At 42.8% G+C, this 15,533-nt stretch overlaps 3 protein-coding genes across 6 annotated transcripts; 1 reads left to right on the top strand and 2 right to left on the bottom strand.

The window, feature by feature from the left end:
• The first annotated feature begins 879 nt into the window (after window positions 1–879).
• On the top strand, window positions 880–5,015 carry LOC127782310 (single-strand DNA endonuclease 1). The gene is made up of 14 exons (XM_052309463.1): window positions 880–1,102; window positions 1,204–1,361; window positions 1,444–1,505; window positions 1,595–1,728; window positions 1,793–1,844; window positions 1,930–2,002; window positions 2,139–2,212; window positions 2,760–2,819; window positions 2,970–3,117; window positions 3,230–3,329; window positions 3,552–3,634; window positions 3,754–3,854; window positions 3,927–4,057; window positions 4,322–5,015. Exons 1-14 carry the CDS (start codon window positions 1,035–1,037, stop codon window positions 4,998–5,000), a joined length of 1,923 nt encoding a protein of 640 aa, XP_052165423.1. The 5' UTR covers window positions 880–1,034; the 3' UTR covers window positions 5,001–5,015.
• Window positions 5,016–5,060: 45 nt separating this feature from the next.
• On the bottom strand, window positions 5,061–6,569 carry LOC127782311 (molybdate transporter 1). The gene has a single exon (XM_052309464.1). It carries the CDS (start codon window positions 6,426–6,428, stop codon window positions 5,061–5,063), a length of 1,368 nt encoding a protein of 455 aa, XP_052165424.1. The 5' UTR covers window positions 6,429–6,569.
• A 1,655-nt stretch (window positions 6,570–8,224) lies between these two features.
• LOC127782393 (uncharacterized) lies at window positions 8,225–14,404 on the bottom strand. 4 transcript variants are annotated; one of them, XM_052309569.1, is made up of 11 exons: window positions 14,249–14,402; window positions 13,984–14,181; window positions 13,617–13,715; window positions 13,357–13,445; window positions 11,196–11,312; window positions 10,817–10,922; window positions 10,579–10,663; window positions 10,377–10,486; window positions 9,734–9,864; window positions 9,377–9,473; window positions 8,225–8,699 (listed from the first exon to the last, which is right to left on the bottom strand). In XM_052309569.1, exons 1-11 carry the CDS (start codon window positions 14,327–14,329, stop codon window positions 8,406–8,408), a joined length of 1,407 nt encoding a protein of 468 aa, XP_052165529.1. In that variant the 5' UTR covers window positions 14,330–14,402; the 3' UTR covers window positions 8,225–8,405. The 4 variants fall into 4 exon arrangements, with proteins under 4 accessions (XP_052165529.1, XP_052165530.1, XP_052165531.1 ...); XM_052309571.1 differs by lacking the exon at window positions 9,377–9,473 and having other exon boundaries at window positions 8,525–8,699; window positions 14,249–14,404; XM_052309572.1 differs by lacking the exon at window positions 8,225–8,699 and having other exon boundaries at window positions 9,397–9,501; window positions 14,249–14,404.
• Window positions 14,405–15,533: the final 1,129 nt, after the last annotated feature.

Here is a 15,533-nt window from a genome sequence, read left to right as displayed (position 1 = left end):
TATAATACACAGATTAATCTTCAAATATACTTAAGTAAAAGCATATATTTATTGATATTTCTACATACATTACATACATTGTAGAAGATCGCAAGCCAAAGTCATCTGCCACATTGTCGGGAGCATACCTCTCATCAAGTTATCACATTTCATATTGTAGCCTTTAACAGAAATTAGGAGTTAATGCATTTTTTTCACCGTGTACCTATCCAAAACAACAATTATTTTTAACAATTATTTTTAACCTAAAAGGATTGTATTTTCTATAATATGTACCAAATAACACCTACTATTTTTCACATAGCAGACGTAATATTCCTCCACCATTTTAGTAGCACAGCATCACCATGGTAATATAAAAACCACGATACTGCTATTTAGTACCATCATGCATGGTTATAACATAGGGGTGTATGGGGATAGTCATGCTATACATATAAAAAACTTACTTAATACTAGTTAATTTTCTAGTATTAGTATAATTTTTATTTAGAAAAATAGAATTGTGATAAAGGGCTGGTTTGGTTTGTGGCCTAACTTGACCTTACCAATTTTTGTCAATACCAAATTTTAGCAAGTTTTAGCATATGCAAAGTTTTGTTTGGATTGAAGCCAAAATAGCCTAAGTTAACTATTAAAATGGCCTATTTTTCTAGGTTTGGCAGAAATTGGCTTCAAACCAAATAAACACTTAACACTATTGAAATTATCAAATATTGGTAAGGCCAATTTAGGACAAAAGCCAACAGCTCAAAACTCGGCTGGAGTGTTGGGCCGGCGTGGGCTTGTTATACGTAACCGTGGTTAGAAAGCGTATTTTATGGGTTAAGGAGGCGCACTCGAAGAAAGGCCCCTCCCCCCGTTTTCCCCTTGTCTCAAAGCGCATTTTGGAGATTGGAGTTTGGAGTTTGGAGAGAGAGAAATGCAAATCGGAATTTGAAGTTTGGAGTCACCGCCGCCGCCGCCGCCATTGAGGTCCGTCGTCTCGTCCGAGTCCGGTCCGGCGGAAGTAGGGGCGGAAGTGCGGGCGGGAGATGGGGGTGAAGAACTTGTGGGACATCCTGGAGTCGTGCAAGAAGAAGCTCCCGCTCCACCACCTCCAGTGAGTCCCCGATCGATCGATCGATCGATCCGCCATTAAAATTAAAATTAATTTCCGGGGAGGGTTTGCTAATGGATTGGGAAATGAAATGGTGGAGGAAGGAACAAGAAGGTGTGCGTGGACCTGTCGTGCTGGCTGGTCCAGATGTACAGCGCCAACCGCTCGCCGGCCTTCGCCAAGGACAAGGTCTACCTCAAGAACCTCTTCCACCGCATCCGCGCCCTCCTCGCCCTCAACTGCACCCTCCTCTTCGTCACCGGTAATCCCATTCTCCTTTTCTACTTTTCATTTCTAGTATTTCTCACACTCAGACGCCAGATTGAATTTTTTTTGTTTGTCAGATGGGGCTATACCTTCACTTAAGTTGGCCACTTACCGCCGTCGCCTCGGATCCATTTCTCATGTCTCTGCCACTCACTCTCTACTTCTGCACTGCAAACAACCTTTTGCTTAATTACTTGTACTACATTGCTTGCTTCCCCTGTTGTTTAGGCTGCTAAAGAATCAGATCAGCCCAATTCACACCCATCCATTTCACTGCGTCGCAACAAGGGTTCCGATTTCTCCTGCATGATTAAAGAGGCCAAGCGTCTCGGCATGGCCCTCGGCATCCCTTGCTTGGACGGGTACATACATGCTTTCCATTCTCCAAATAACTAAACATGGTCTCACCTTTATTTTCTTCAACAGATTGGAGGAGGCTGAAGCACAGTGTGCATCCCTAGATCTAGAGTCACTCTGTGTAAGTATGATGATACTTGTCCTAATCACATCAATTGTACCTGCCCCCTTCTTTATTTATTTATTTATTTCTTTTCTTCTTTCAGGATGGCTGTTTCACTTCAGACTCGGATGCTTTTCTTTTTGGCGCTAGGACTGTTTATAGAGATGTTTTCATAGGTGAAGCTGATTGCTTATTGGCTTGCATCACAACTCATCAACAATTTTGTTGCTGCCTGCTGCCTTGTTCTATTATCAACTAGTCTTTGCTTATATATTTATCTGGAAATCCTACTCATGTTCTCAATCAAATTAGGGGAGGGTGGCTATGTCATTTGCTATGAAATGGAAGACATAGAGAAAACTCTTGGCTTTGGCAGGAACTCGCTGGTAAGTTGCAATGAATTTGTTCTGCCCGAGTTTCAACTTATGGGATCTCTTCTGAACAAATGTTTTGACTGCTTGTGACATATCACAAAGATGTAAAATAAACTTACTTAAATATGCCCCTTATGCTCCTAGAAAGATCACTTAGACTTTTGTCAGTTAATGGCTTAACACGGTCAAAGCAACTAATAGATAAAGACCTTTAAGAGTAGACTGCACTGCAGGCACAACAGCTTAGTAAGTGAATGCAATGTGCTGATTTAAAACAAGAACTTGCAAGTTGTATGCATAGAGCAACACCATTTTCTCAACTCTGATATCACAAGAAAATGTCTCAGCGCACTCTTAAAAATCCTTTGGGTAATTATCATGTATTAGTCAGAGATTACGGGATGTTGCATGTAATTGCTGATGACTTGTATGACAATATGATGCAATAACAATATTACATCTCCCACCAATGACTTTTTTTTGGGCTTCTGATTCTCAGGATTTTTTTTTGTGTGATAATGCGTAAATTCTTATTGTCCTGACTTGACAACCTTTCCAGATATCACTTGCAGTGCTCCTTGGTAGTGATTATTCTAATGGAGTTAATGGGTTTGGCCCAGTAAGTACAAAAAAAACTGTCATTTTCATTGTCTTAGTATAACATGCATCTGTTCTTATATGTTTCTATATGAAATCTGACACTCGACGACAAGATGGGAATCATGGAGCTTATCATTATATTTGTAATGACGCTCTTTTAATGTTCCAGGAAACAGCATGCCGGCTTGTTAAGTCTGTAGGTGACAATTTAATTCTTGATCAGATTTTGTCTAATGGAGTTAAAGCTACTAGAAAATGTAAAGGGAAAAATAGTGGAAACAAGGTGGACGACATGTGCCCCAAAGCAAGTTCCTGCGGTAAGCAGACTCTGTGGTGCTTTTCTCTAAAATTTAAGTAATTAGCTATGCCATAAACATGTTGTGGACAGGGAATACGCAACATCATTTATGTAATATCCTTGTTTTACAGAGGTTGGCATGACTCAAGACTCTGATGGTCAATTTCGTGACGTCATAAATGCATATCTGGAGCCAAAATGTCACTCACCTGATTCGGAAGCTGTGCAGAGGTAAAAGAGTTAGTGGAAAACTACTTCGCTGTATAGTTTATTTGTCTCGGATTTTGAGGTTCAGCCCCAATTGCTGATATGATACTTTGCTTTCAGTATGTGTTCACCTTTTTATATTTTTCTTGTCATTTTTGGGTGATTCTGTGGAAAATTGATCAGGGTGTTAAAGATAGGGGTTGCTTAAATTGCTTTTCTGAAGGTTCGTTTGTTCTATCTCCATAGGGTATGCGGACAGCACCCATTTCTTCGGCCACAGCTTCAAAAAATATGCGAGGAATATTTTGATTGGAGTCCAGAGAAAACTGGTACTCTCTGAAGTCCTCGACTGTTATGATGATTAGCATTATTAGTATGTGCAAGAGGAAGGCAGTAACATGTTTTAATAGGTATGGATCCTGACTTGTTTTCTTCTGTATGTCTGCAGATCAATATATACTTCCGAAGATTGCTGAGAGAGAACTTCGGAGGTTTTCAGACCTTCGCTCTGCGTCTTCAGCACTAGGAATAAAACCTTTGTTGAGTGAGGTAAAAACTTTGGTTTGTCTGAAGCAAACGTTTTACATGTACCTTTCTCAAGTCTAAGTATCTAATTTACAGATACCAGTACCATGCCCTGTACTGGCGATTGTGAAGCAGAGGAAAGTTCATGGGAATGAATGTTATGAGGTTTCATGGAGAAATATAGAAGGGCTCCAAGTTTCAGTAGTCCCTGGGGATCTTGTTAAAAGGTAGTAACACTGTAACAGTCCTCTCTTATCCGGCAATAGCAACAGTGATTGTGTGCTGCTGGCACATTTTTCTGAATATTGCGAGGTGCGATTATGCACAGAAAGCATGCATAAGACACATATTAGGAGTTCAAGTAGAAGTCTATTGAATCCAGAAGTTAGTTGCTTGATGCAACAAACCATTGCCGCTCATGCACTTTTCATTTTACTCTTAAGGAGGAGGATTCTTGCCCTTCCTAAATGCTTTTGCCTGTGCAATTGCAGTGCGTGCCCGGAGAAAATAACAGAATTTTTGGAGAAGAAGGGTGAAGAGAAGAAGCAGAAGAGGAGAGCAAGGCCAAAGAAATCAGGGCAGGCTGCAGTGAAAGATGTTGATGAACAGCTCCAAGAGTTGCTGCTTGGTATTGAAGCTGATAGTGGTGGCATATTGGGTGCTACAGCCAGTGTGTGTCAGACTCTGACAGCAGCCTACACTGTGGCTGTGGAAGATGTAGTTGATCTGTCGTCTCCTTCTCCTCCTCTTCGGAAGCTCTCCAAGTCCCAAAAGAAGATGATGGCCGAGGATGTCAATGTGGCTGGTATGAACATGAACAAGATGGAGTCAGAAAGTAGTTTTAGCACGCAATCAAGTACTAGTGATGTTGACAACCAGCTGATTGATCTGTCTTCACCCCTGGCTGGTGGTGATAATGGTATGAAAGGTGGAAGAAGAGCCCTGGCAGACATAAGCAATGTTGGTTCACACAGCACTGAGACAGACGGAGGAGGAGGTGGTGGTGGTGTGGCATCGGTCGGCCATGGAACCACCATCGACCTATCTTCTCCGTCGCCGGCCATAGGCGACAGATCAAGGGTTCATCACGATGATGATGATGTAATACACGAGAGGAAAGCAAGGGACCTGAGAATGTTCCTGGACAGCATACGGAACGAGCTGTATTGAGTGATTATTTATGAATGTTTGGCTGGCGTTTTTTGAGATGATGGTGAAATGGAATTGGAATTACAAATCCGTTTGAGATGAGACGATGCGTTCCCTGAGCGCGCAGGCCCTGAGGTAGAGAAGGGCGTGGGCGAGCATCCCGCAGAGGAAGCCGAGCGCGGCGCTGGAGCCCACCAGCGACACCGCCGTGCACAGCAGCATCACGAACGCCTCCGCCCTCGTGGACATGTCCCTCGCCGCCGCCGCGAGCTCCACTCCGGCGAACAGCAGCAGCGCGCCGAGAAGACCGACGGGGAACTGGACGAGGACACGCAGCATGGAGCCGCCCAGCAGCAGGCCCAGCGCCAGCTTCAGCACGCCCAGCGCCGCCACGCACCCGCCGCTCCTCCCCCCGAACTTGTACTGCCCCGCCAGCCCTCCCGCGCCGTGGCAGCACGGCATGGCGCCGAACCAGCACCCCACCAGGTTCATGGCTCCCATCGTCACCGACACCGACGTCGGCGACTCCTTCCGCTCCGGGAACAGGTCGCGCGTCAGCTTGCACACCGCCACCACCGAGTTGAGCACCGACAGCGGGATCTGCGGCAGCGCGCCCTTGATGAACCCTTGCTTCCACGCCTCCCGAGAGATGTGCACCACCCGCATCCGCGACGGCCCAGCGCGCAGCTCCCTCACCGCCGCTGGGTGACGCGCCACCGCGAACGCAACGCCCACCACGAACACCACCACAGCCGAAGGAACGGAACCCAACCGACGACGCCACCACTGTTGCTGCTGCTGCTGCTGCTGACGCTGCTCCTGCTCTTCTCCGGCCCCGTTGACGAGCACGATGAAGCAGACCGCCGCGATGGCGAGCACGAGGCCGTCGAGGCCCACCCAGGGGCGCCGCCCGAGGGACTTGCCCTTGCCCAAGTCCTGCTCGTAGCGTATGTACTTGACGGCGGCCATGGCGAAGTTGAGGCCCTGGGCGAGCTGGATGCCACGCACGACGGAGAGCGGGACGAAGCGGTAGACGAGGTCCATGAGGCGGGTGAGGCCGAGGAAGAGGACGAAGGCGGCGGTGAGGATGCCGGCGGCCATGATCTCCGGGATGGCGAAGGAGGGGTCGGCGAGGGCGGCGGCGGCGATGGACTTCATGGGCTGGACGGGCATGGGGACGCCGTAGAGGAGGCCGGTGATGGCGTTGTAGATGCCGGTGAAGACGAGGGTGGTGCCGAGGTCCAGCTGCCGGGACAGCGCCAGCGACAGCACGATGGGGATGTACGTCCCGAGGTCGCCCATGGCGCCGTTCACCTCGCCCCACACCGACCGGAACCTCAGGTTTTCCACCGCCCGCCGCGCCAACCCTTCCTTCATCCGCCCATCTCCACCTCCATCTCCACCGCCGCCCACCGCCTCCGGATCTACTACCACGCCCACGCCGGCCATCACCGCTGCTCGTCTCTTCTCTTCTCTTCTCTTCTCTGCTCGCCGCGCAGGATTTATAGGATCCTACCTGTCTCTAGTATTTGTCACTGATGATGTATTTCTGCCATGGTCAACTAATACAGTATAACTTCTCGTCAACTACACCCTCCAAACACAAGTATGTCCTCCTAAATTTCGTGAAAATGCCGTTAACAAATTTATTATTAGAAAAACTCTCATAACTGTTACATTTATAGAACTACTATTTCCAATTTATGGGAAATGATTTAAACGGTGAAAAAGAGTTTATATATGTATCATAAAGAATATTTTTTTACCTTAAACTCGTTCGTCCATCCATCCCATGCCCTCGTACTCTCAAAATGTAGATCGAAGATCTTAGAACTTGTTTAGAGCATGTTTGAGTAGCTTCTGGCAGCTACAGTTTAATCTCTAGCTACTAGAACCTTCTTTAAACAGTCTAGATCTTTATCCAGATTCTGAGAATACGTAGTTGTGAAATTCAGCAAATGAATTAAAAACCAGAAGTTAAGTTTTCCGGCTTCTCCAAATTAAACTCTTCCAAACAGCTCTTAAGTGTGTTATTTCGATCTCAGTTTACCATGATTCCAGCGAGATCTTATGTGGCAGCGCGGCGCTGATGTGTCATGTCAAGTCGTGGTTGGAGATGGAGGGCACGAGGATGTGCATGCCGAGGAGCTGATCGTGGCCGGAGTCCAAGGAGGGATTGGCCCCAGCGGCAACAGTGGAAACTGGAAAGGAGGATAATCTAGATTATCCTGTCCAGCCGGATAAAATGTCAAACGTACTCCTGTGTAGTAGTGTCTACGTAATTTAGAGTAGCAGTATTGTAGTGTCCCATTCATGCAACCAAGGGACGAATGAACAGACCGGCCTCATTCTCTCAGGTAAAATCTTAAGTACTCTACATAAAATATTGTCTTTAGTACTTCCTATGTTTATAAATATTTGACACCGTTGACTTTTAAGCACACATTTGATCGTTCGACTTATTCAAAAAATTTTATGAAATATGTAAAACTATATGTATAAATATAATTATATTTAACAATGAATCAAATGATAGGATAAAAACTAATAATTACTTAAGTTTTTTAATAAGACAAACGGTCAAACATATTTAAAAAAAATAACAGCGTCAAATATTTACATATATAAGTATGGAACAGCATTGTCCCTTTCCTTTCAGTTTGGCTGCAACGGCATGCACCGAGATTTATCCAGGTCATTGTCAATATATTCCTCTCTTCACATCTCGAAATCCTAACATATACAGACGACATGATGGTAAGCAAGCAGCTGTTTGCTCGCTGACTTTTGATGCCAAATTCCCCTATCAATTCATAGCTGAGAATTGCTTCTTTCTCTAACATATTAATGTTATCTTCCGATACAACTAGATCAACGTGATAGAGATTATCTGATACCGACGGACAGCACCTTCAAAGGAAGAAGATAATTTTAGGGGAATGCATTTCGATAGCAGCTTCCCCAAGGTGAAAACGTCACATATTCCTTGATTATTAATTTAAAATAACCAACAGAACTAATGCAAAGATTAGGAGGGGGACACATTCGATGCCAAAAGACAATCTAACTAACATGTGCCGTCCATCTCTTGTCCGGAATGAGTTGGGTGGAAAGAGAGCCACACGAATCTTGCATTCTTGCTACTTAGGACCAACCTAGCGAGCTTATAGTAACTTACTAGTACACAGTTGTCACTCTCATCAAAGAGACGGATCATCGATGTGCGGCACATTCTACGGTTCATGTTATGGGCATTAATTAGATTTCACCCACAGCTGTCACACAAGATAGATAATTGTTGAACACCGCACAAGAAATACCAGATTTTTAGCGATCTAGACGTCCACTATTTTCTTCATCATACTCCAGGAGTTAATTCTTTCTGGACAAAACAGAAAATATGCCATATCGGTCGATTTGACATGATCAGGTCTTCAAGGTGGCAGACAATGTGAATATGCATCCAACCAACACGGCAATCAGTAGAACTACAAACGCCATTAGAATGCTGAAACTGCTGCCATGCGTCTTCCTCGAGCCATTCTGTCCAGAGTTCATCTCTTTCAGACCAGGCTCTGAAGGCGCTTTTGACAAAGCTCCAGGGACCACATCCCAAAACGATCCTAGCGTCGCAGCCGATGCACTTTCTGGTTCTACGATCGAATAGTTTCCCATATCTGCTTCAAGCGACATCACTTCCTTGCAGCGCTCCATGGCATCCTGCACATGTCACACATAAGGGTGTCAAGCAGCCAAACCAAACCTTATCATTTATTCTAGCCGATCATGGATATGTTAGACAAACTAACATACCACAAACCAACCAGCAAACAACATATAGAATACTACTTCCTCCATCCCATAATATAAGGGATTATGTAATTTTTGGTAAAAATTAAGGAAGTAGTGAAATGACGTGATAGTACAAAAGGTGAGAGGTGAAAGAATAAAATAGTATAAAAGTTGGTAGATTGGGGAATAAACTAGTATAAAAGTGGATGGTGGAGAATAAAGTAGGGTCTGGTTTAGTTCCCAACTTTTTCTTCAAACTTCTAACTTTTCCATCACATCAAAACTTTCCTACACACATAAACTTCCAACTTTTCCATCACATCGTTCCAATTTCAATCAAACTTCCAATTTTGTCATGAACTAAACACACCCTAGAGTGCATAAAAGTTGGTAAGTGGAGAATAAAGTATTGACTCTGAATCCTAAAATCCCTTATGTTTTGGGATAAATTTGAAGGCGAAATACCTTATATTATGAGACGGAGGGAGTACTATATAAGAATAATGTGTTCTAGAAGAATTGGAATATTACTAGTAGGCTTTGACAATTAAGACAATTAAAAGGCCCCTTGTGCATTCAGATTAGCTACACGAAAAAACAAATACCTCCATTGTTTCTGATTGTTGCAAGTAGTCACAAATATAGGAGCCAGCCAACCAAGGTATCAGAATTCTACTAGGGAATGGAAAACTGTAAGGTGCTCTGTATGCGAAAAGAAGGATGTAATCAGCTGCATAAAACATTGCAAAGATCATGAAGAAAACAACAGACTAAGTGGCAACATATTTGTTGTTCTATCTATTGTAAATACAGGAAAGCTTAATGCTTTAATTTAATATCATCAAGATATGTTCCATTGGACCATAACACCAAACAGGCCTGACTTCTTGAAAATGTAAGACATGGTTTGTGTACTTTGATTCACTCCAAAATATAAATGTCCCATGGAAAATATGAAGTACCTCAACTCATGAAAAACAACTTGAGTGGCCTTCTGAGACAGTGAATTCTCCAAATTGTTAGTAGTAGAGTCATCATCTGCCTCATCTAGTATGATGTCCAATCTGCTTCTCAGGCTTGTGATGATGTCCAGCTGAATACGCACAGGTCGACAGACAGCACAAAGCACTAATTAGTTTGCTGAACAGCGACAAGTGTTCGAGTAGTTCTATAAAACGATGGTTGGGACTAGAAATCAACCAATGCAAGGGAGATTCATGATATGAACCCTTTGGACATTATTCACTATTCAGTACCATATAAGGGAATCCCATCTTTAAAAAAATTATACCTCAGAATCAAAATTCCAGTAGCCATAAAGCTCCTTAACTCAAGACATGTAGCTACATTACAGTCACAACTCAAGTTTCAGTATTTTTTTTCCAGGATCAGATTCTTGAAATTCCCAATCCAGTGCTGAAATCCTAACTGAAGAGCTTGCTCACATTTTCACCACTAAATGCATATCCACTTCCTTGATAATCAATCAGATTCAATCATAGAAGCTTAGCATGTGAAGGTGGTTATAAAGTTCTGGCTAGTCCATCATGGGAAAAAGTGACAAGGTGCAGTGATAAATAATGGAAATTAGTATATTATAACTACCTTTAGATCAGATATAACTTCTGCAATGGACTCTTTTGGGCCCAGGTATGCCAAGGCGCTGACAGATCCAGCAAAGAGAAGTAGCCCAGCAACACCCTCTAAACTGCACTCTTTAGTGCAAGCATTTACCATAAGGCTCCCATAATGACATAAAGAGAAACTGATCATCCCATATAATAGGAAATAGCATTAGCTAGGGCACCTTCGGCAGGCAAATTGTTCTTGAAAGGCACAAGAAATTCAACGTTATGTGGCCCCTCCAAAGTGTTGTCCATGCCATCCAAAAACTAGTTGAAAATACATTATAACTATGAGAGGATGTCAAGCACAAACAAAACTAGAGGACTCCAAAATTCTAAGACAATGCAAATTATTCTGACTCATAGTATCTTTTTTTTCACTTCTCCAGCTGAATAAGGGCTAAGAAGTTGTGTAAATACCAGGACTCCATCAATCAAAGCTTTGGCATTCTGCACTTGCTTCGTGAGATGACTGATTGCCTTCGAAATAACCTTCTTAAAAGGCTCAGCTTGAACAACTGGCAGTCTATGGCAGTATGCAATGCAAATTGTATGTCATCAGTCAGAATGTGACAGAAGGGATCTCATTGCAATACAGGGAAATGTACTATTGCCAAATGCATGGATTAACTAAAGTGCATGTGACACATTAAAACTGATATGCATAGTTGATTTTTTATGTATCTTTAATGTTTGATAGTCCAGAACACTTCATCGAATGGTGTTTTTCTAGCTCTGTGACATAAAGTAGACAAGAATTGTTGGATCTAAGGATGCGTCAGAATTCAAAAAGCAGTACCTTATCTCAAAATTATATGTGCATCTGAAAGTTTGAAGAGAAGCTAATAGTTTACTATACTTGAAGTCACATGGCCTTAAACGTCCTGAGCTCATATCACATATACGACAGGCCCACCTGTAACACATCAAAATTTTCATTTTGTATTATGAGGTGTGCATGTCAGCATGTACTGAGAATTTATCCTAAAATATAATAGCTTAACTCAAAATGCAGTTGAGCAGGGCAGAATTTGAAGAGCAGCATCATCAGTTGGCATACAAAAGAAGGAGAATTGTAATACCAGAACCACCATAACACTGAACTACACTAAATTTTCATTTATGTCAACTGATTTGGTGACGACCAGGCTCACCAAGTGATAAAGCTTGATTCAAGTGCTAAGCGGACAACTGACCCCATATAACTTACTTGGAGAAGAATACAAAGTACAATAAAATCATCAGGCTTTAGGCCCAACCAAGTTGGGGTAGGCTATAGACAGAACGCAAGCTGAACCACATGAAGCAAAAGGAAAAAAGAAGAACTAAGAAAGTAGAAATGGTACTAGTTAAAGAAAAAAGTGATTTTCTAGCTCATGGTTCTAGAACATGGACAGTTAAAGAAGGAACCAAAGTAATGTAGGAAAAAATAAGGGAGAATTGTATTTGTACCCCCACTTTCAATCTCAATTGTGATTTTGCCCTTACTTTTTAGGGTTTGCATATTTACCCCTGTTTTTTTCTAAACGAAGTCACTGTTTGCCCCTACTTTAAACGGTAGTTTGGTGGTCCCACAATATCAAGTTAAAGAAATATAAATGAAAAGGGAAAAAATATTTAGGAAATATGGGATTCCCAATCTACCCTTGAGTAAATATGTTTGGTCAGATTTGTTATCCCACACCAAGGAATCCCCAAACTCTAGGGGAGAAAGAGCAGGTGGCGGAGGCGGCTCCGGCGAGCTGGCTCGACAACGCAAGCAGCAGGCAACAGCGGCGGCTTCTCAGCGTGCCTCGACGCGAGCAGCAAGCCCCAGCGGCCGCTCCTCGGCGCGGTGTCACGAGAAGCAGGTAAGCGCACCTCGATGCAAGCAGCAGGGCGCGGCGGCGGCTTCACGAGCAGAAGGCAGCAGCGACATCTCCCCGACGCTAGCAGCAATTTGCAGTGGTGACTCGCGGCGGCGCAAGAAGCAGGCCACGGTGGCCGGTCGTCGACGCGTGCAGAGTAAGCCTCCTACTTCTTCAGTCTTCCAGCTGCTATTTGTTCTCTTTTTCTTCCAAACATACTTTCTTGTGTGCACATCTTGATTAATCTTAAGAACAAACAAACTATAATATTGATGTATGTATCAACATGGTTTTGCAGTTAGAGAAGCATTTGGACCGGCAAATACGGCTTGGAGTGGAGCACATGAGCAGGATGTAGCCGCATCGCGAGATGACAAGAGATTAGTCAAGAAAACGTTGTGTACAAGTTAGTGTGGAGATTATGGGTACCCCATACCCGGTTATCTGACTGGTTATAGGGGATAACTTATATCTATGAAATATGTAACGGATCATGACTTGGGTATTATGTTTCCTTGTATATTATGGAACGGCCTAAAATCCTGGTTTGATAATATTGTAAAGTAGATTTAGGAAACCGATACCGTATTGGTTAAGGTTTCTATCTTGTAATCCTGCCCCCCATCCTATATAAGGTGGGCAGGAGGCCCTCTAGGGGGCATGATTCACAACCAGATCGTCAGATCAATACTACATCCGGCGGATTCAAATCCTCAAACAGGATTAGGGTATTACCTCTCATTGAGAGGGCCTGAACCTGTCTAAATCCTTGTCTCCGCATCCATCCACTTTTAGGTCTCGTGCGCTACCCCTTTATATTGCCGAAATCTTGTTTCGACAGTTAGTTCCAAGTTTCATGTATAAGGGGTAAAAACACAATTGTTTGTTCAGAAGTAAGAGAAAATCTGCAATAGAAGCAAGGATATAAATGTCTTTTGGTACTCGACTTAACACCGTTAACACAGCCATCCAAAGTAGGGGCAAATCTATTCTTCATTTCAATAAAAAAACAAGGGTAAAAATACAAACCCTAAAAAACGAGGGTAAAATCACAATTGAACTTCAAAGTAGGGGTAAGAATGCAATAGCCGCAAAAAATAAATAGTGGAGCACCTTCTTGGGCTGTAAGAAATATGAATGAGCAGCCTCTCATCAACACCAGTGCCATACAAAGGAGCTACCTGAGAAACAGCTCTAAGAACCTGGAAAATAGGAGAAGCAAACTATCCTTTACATTACAGGTCCATGCCACATTACAAGGCATCATTGGGAAAAAAAAGGCGTGGATGCGAAAACAAAAGAAAATGGCATGATATAAAGATGAAACCTGACTCCCAAAACCCATATTATCAATGGAAGGAGAAGGTTGGTACCTGTGATAAAACAGCAGGGGAAGTCGCTTTGAATGAAGCTTCTGACGCCCATATGTAAATACCTATGACGGTCATTCCTCCAAGAAGCATCCTCGAGACCTGTGATTGATAGAAGGTATGTATTCAGATGTTTCCAAGACAAAATAGGGAAAAGGGGGCTCGCATCTTACCCACGTAAAGTTCATGAGTGAGAGAGACTAAGGGGGTTCCGATTTGCAATACTATTATGGGGGTTGTGATTGTTACATCAGATTTTGATATATGAAAATATTGGGTTTGTGCATCTGATATAGGAGGAAGACAATAAAAGGATTTGGCATTGTGATGAGGTAGCTTAGCTAGGTTGGGAAGGAACGTTAGTTAGTACCTGGCGCGCGTGCTCGGCGAGCCAGTCGACATCGAAGTCGAGCGACGAGGACGCGCCGGAAGAGGCAGCTTTGGCGGCGGGCTTGGCGCGGAGGAGGGAGCAAGCGGGAGCGCCGGAATCGGTGGGCGGCGTGGGGATGAGGGAGTAGGCGAGGGCACGGTCGGAAGAGGCGCTGAGCTTGCCGACGACGAGCCCCACCTGCGATCAAGATCAAGATGAATCTGGCCATGGCTGCGGCTGCCGGCGATGAGAGAGTAGGGTAAACCTGAGCTGGAGAGGTGGAAGCGGAGAGGGTTTCCTCCGATGCCTTGACCTGCGCCTCGTCGCCGACCACCGTCTTCACCATCCTCGATCTCCACAATCCAGATCCCGCCTCTTCTCTTCTCTTCTGCCGTTGCCTTTTCCCTTCTCTCTTTTTTCCCCTTTTATTGTAATTAACTACTCATAATAATAATAAAAATTTTAAAATAAACCCATATATATATCAAACTAGATCATATATTTTTTTAAAATATGATTTCACTTAAAATTTATTAAATAGCTGTCTCATTGTCTTAAAACTTTGAAAGACCAAACCTTATCATCCTCGTGTTTCTAATTATATACTCTCTTCGTTTCGAAATGTTTGATGCCGTTGACTTTTTATCACATGTTTGACCGTTCGTCTTATTCAAAAAATTTAAGTACTTATTAATTCTTTTCCTATCATTTGATTCATTGTTAAATATATTTTTGTGTAGGCATATAATTTTACATATCTCACAAAAGTTTTTGAATAAGACGAACGGTCAAACATGTGCTAAAAAGTCAACGTTGTCAAACATTTCGAAACGGATGGAGTAGTTTTAAAAGTCACACCAGTTGCTACCTCTTATGTCATCTCCTTCTTTATTTTTTTTCGTTTCCAAGAAAATAAAAACAGGTTTACTTCCCCCTTTTAAGCTTTCAAAAAAGATTAACTGATCTAAAGAAAAACAAAAAAAGAATTCCATTGAATTGTATTTTTATTGATCAATTAGAACTGCCTTCTAGAACGTATAATTATCTCAAAAGGGCTAATATTCATACACTATTGGACCTTTTGAGTAAGACGGAAGAAGATCTGATGAGAATTGACAGTTTTCGTATGCAAGATGGAAAACAGATATGGGACACTCTAGAGAAGCATCTCCCAATGGATTTACGTAAGAATAAGTTCTAGTTTTAAATCCATTGCAATTTTTTCCTCTTCTTCTTTTTCGAGTTAGAATAAAAAGAAAAAAGAAAACAATTTTGCATCTTTGGGACAATCTATATTCTACCACTATTTCAATCCATTCTTCTCGGAACCTTTAAAAAATGTATTTTATAGTTTTTAGAGTTTATTGTCACGTTGGGTTTCGTTTTTATAATTTCTAGATGTCCCGTCAAATGTTGCCATTATACTCTTCTACGACCCGTCCACTGTGTCTCTTCTCTTTATTGTCATTGAGATTTTAAAAATCGAACATAATTATCGTATGGGTTCATTTTTACTTTCTAGAAGCCCCGCCAAAGTCCAAACCGTCAAC

This window comes from Oryza glaberrima, chromosome 8, assembly GCF_000147395.1.
Source record: "Oryza glaberrima chromosome 8, OglaRS2, whole genome shotgun sequence".
In the NCBI taxonomy this organism is placed as follows: domain Eukaryota; kingdom Viridiplantae; phylum Streptophyta; class Magnoliopsida; order Poales; family Poaceae; genus Oryza; species Oryza glaberrima.
The sequence above is the reverse complement of the archived record's forward strand: the minus strand, read 5'-3'. Positions and strand labels throughout refer to the sequence as shown.

Excerpts from the sequence above, each read along its gene's own strand:
- LOC127782393 (XM_052309569.1), bottom strand. The coding sequence starts at position 14,329 with ATGGTGAAGACGGTGGTCGGCGACGAGGCGCAGGTCAAGGCATCGGAG. Across the intron at positions 14,182-14,248 it reads CTTCCACCTCTCCAGCTCAG|GTGGGGCTCGTCGTCGGCAA; the intron begins GTTTACCCTACT and ends TCTTGATCGCAG. Across the intron at positions 13,446-13,616 it reads CCCCTGCTGTTTTATCACAG|GTTCTTAGAGCTGTTTCTCA; the intron begins GTACCAACCTTC and ends CCTATTTTCCAG.
- LOC127782310 (XM_052309463.1), top strand. The coding sequence starts at position 1,035 with ATGGGGGTGAAGAACTTGTGGGACATCCTGGAGTCGTGCAAGAAGAAG. Across the intron at positions 3,118-3,229 it reads CCCCAAAGCAAGTTCCTGCG|AGGTTGGCATGACTCAAGAC; the intron begins GTAAGCAGACTC and ends CTTGTTTTACAG. Across the intron at positions 3,635-3,753 it reads TTGGAGTCCAGAGAAAACTG|ATCAATATATACTTCCGAAG; the intron begins GTACTCTCTGAA and ends GTATGTCTGCAG.
- LOC127782311 (XM_052309464.1), bottom strand. The coding sequence starts at position 6,428 with ATGGCCGGCGTGGGCGTGGTAGTAGATCCGGAGGCGGTGGGCGGCGGT.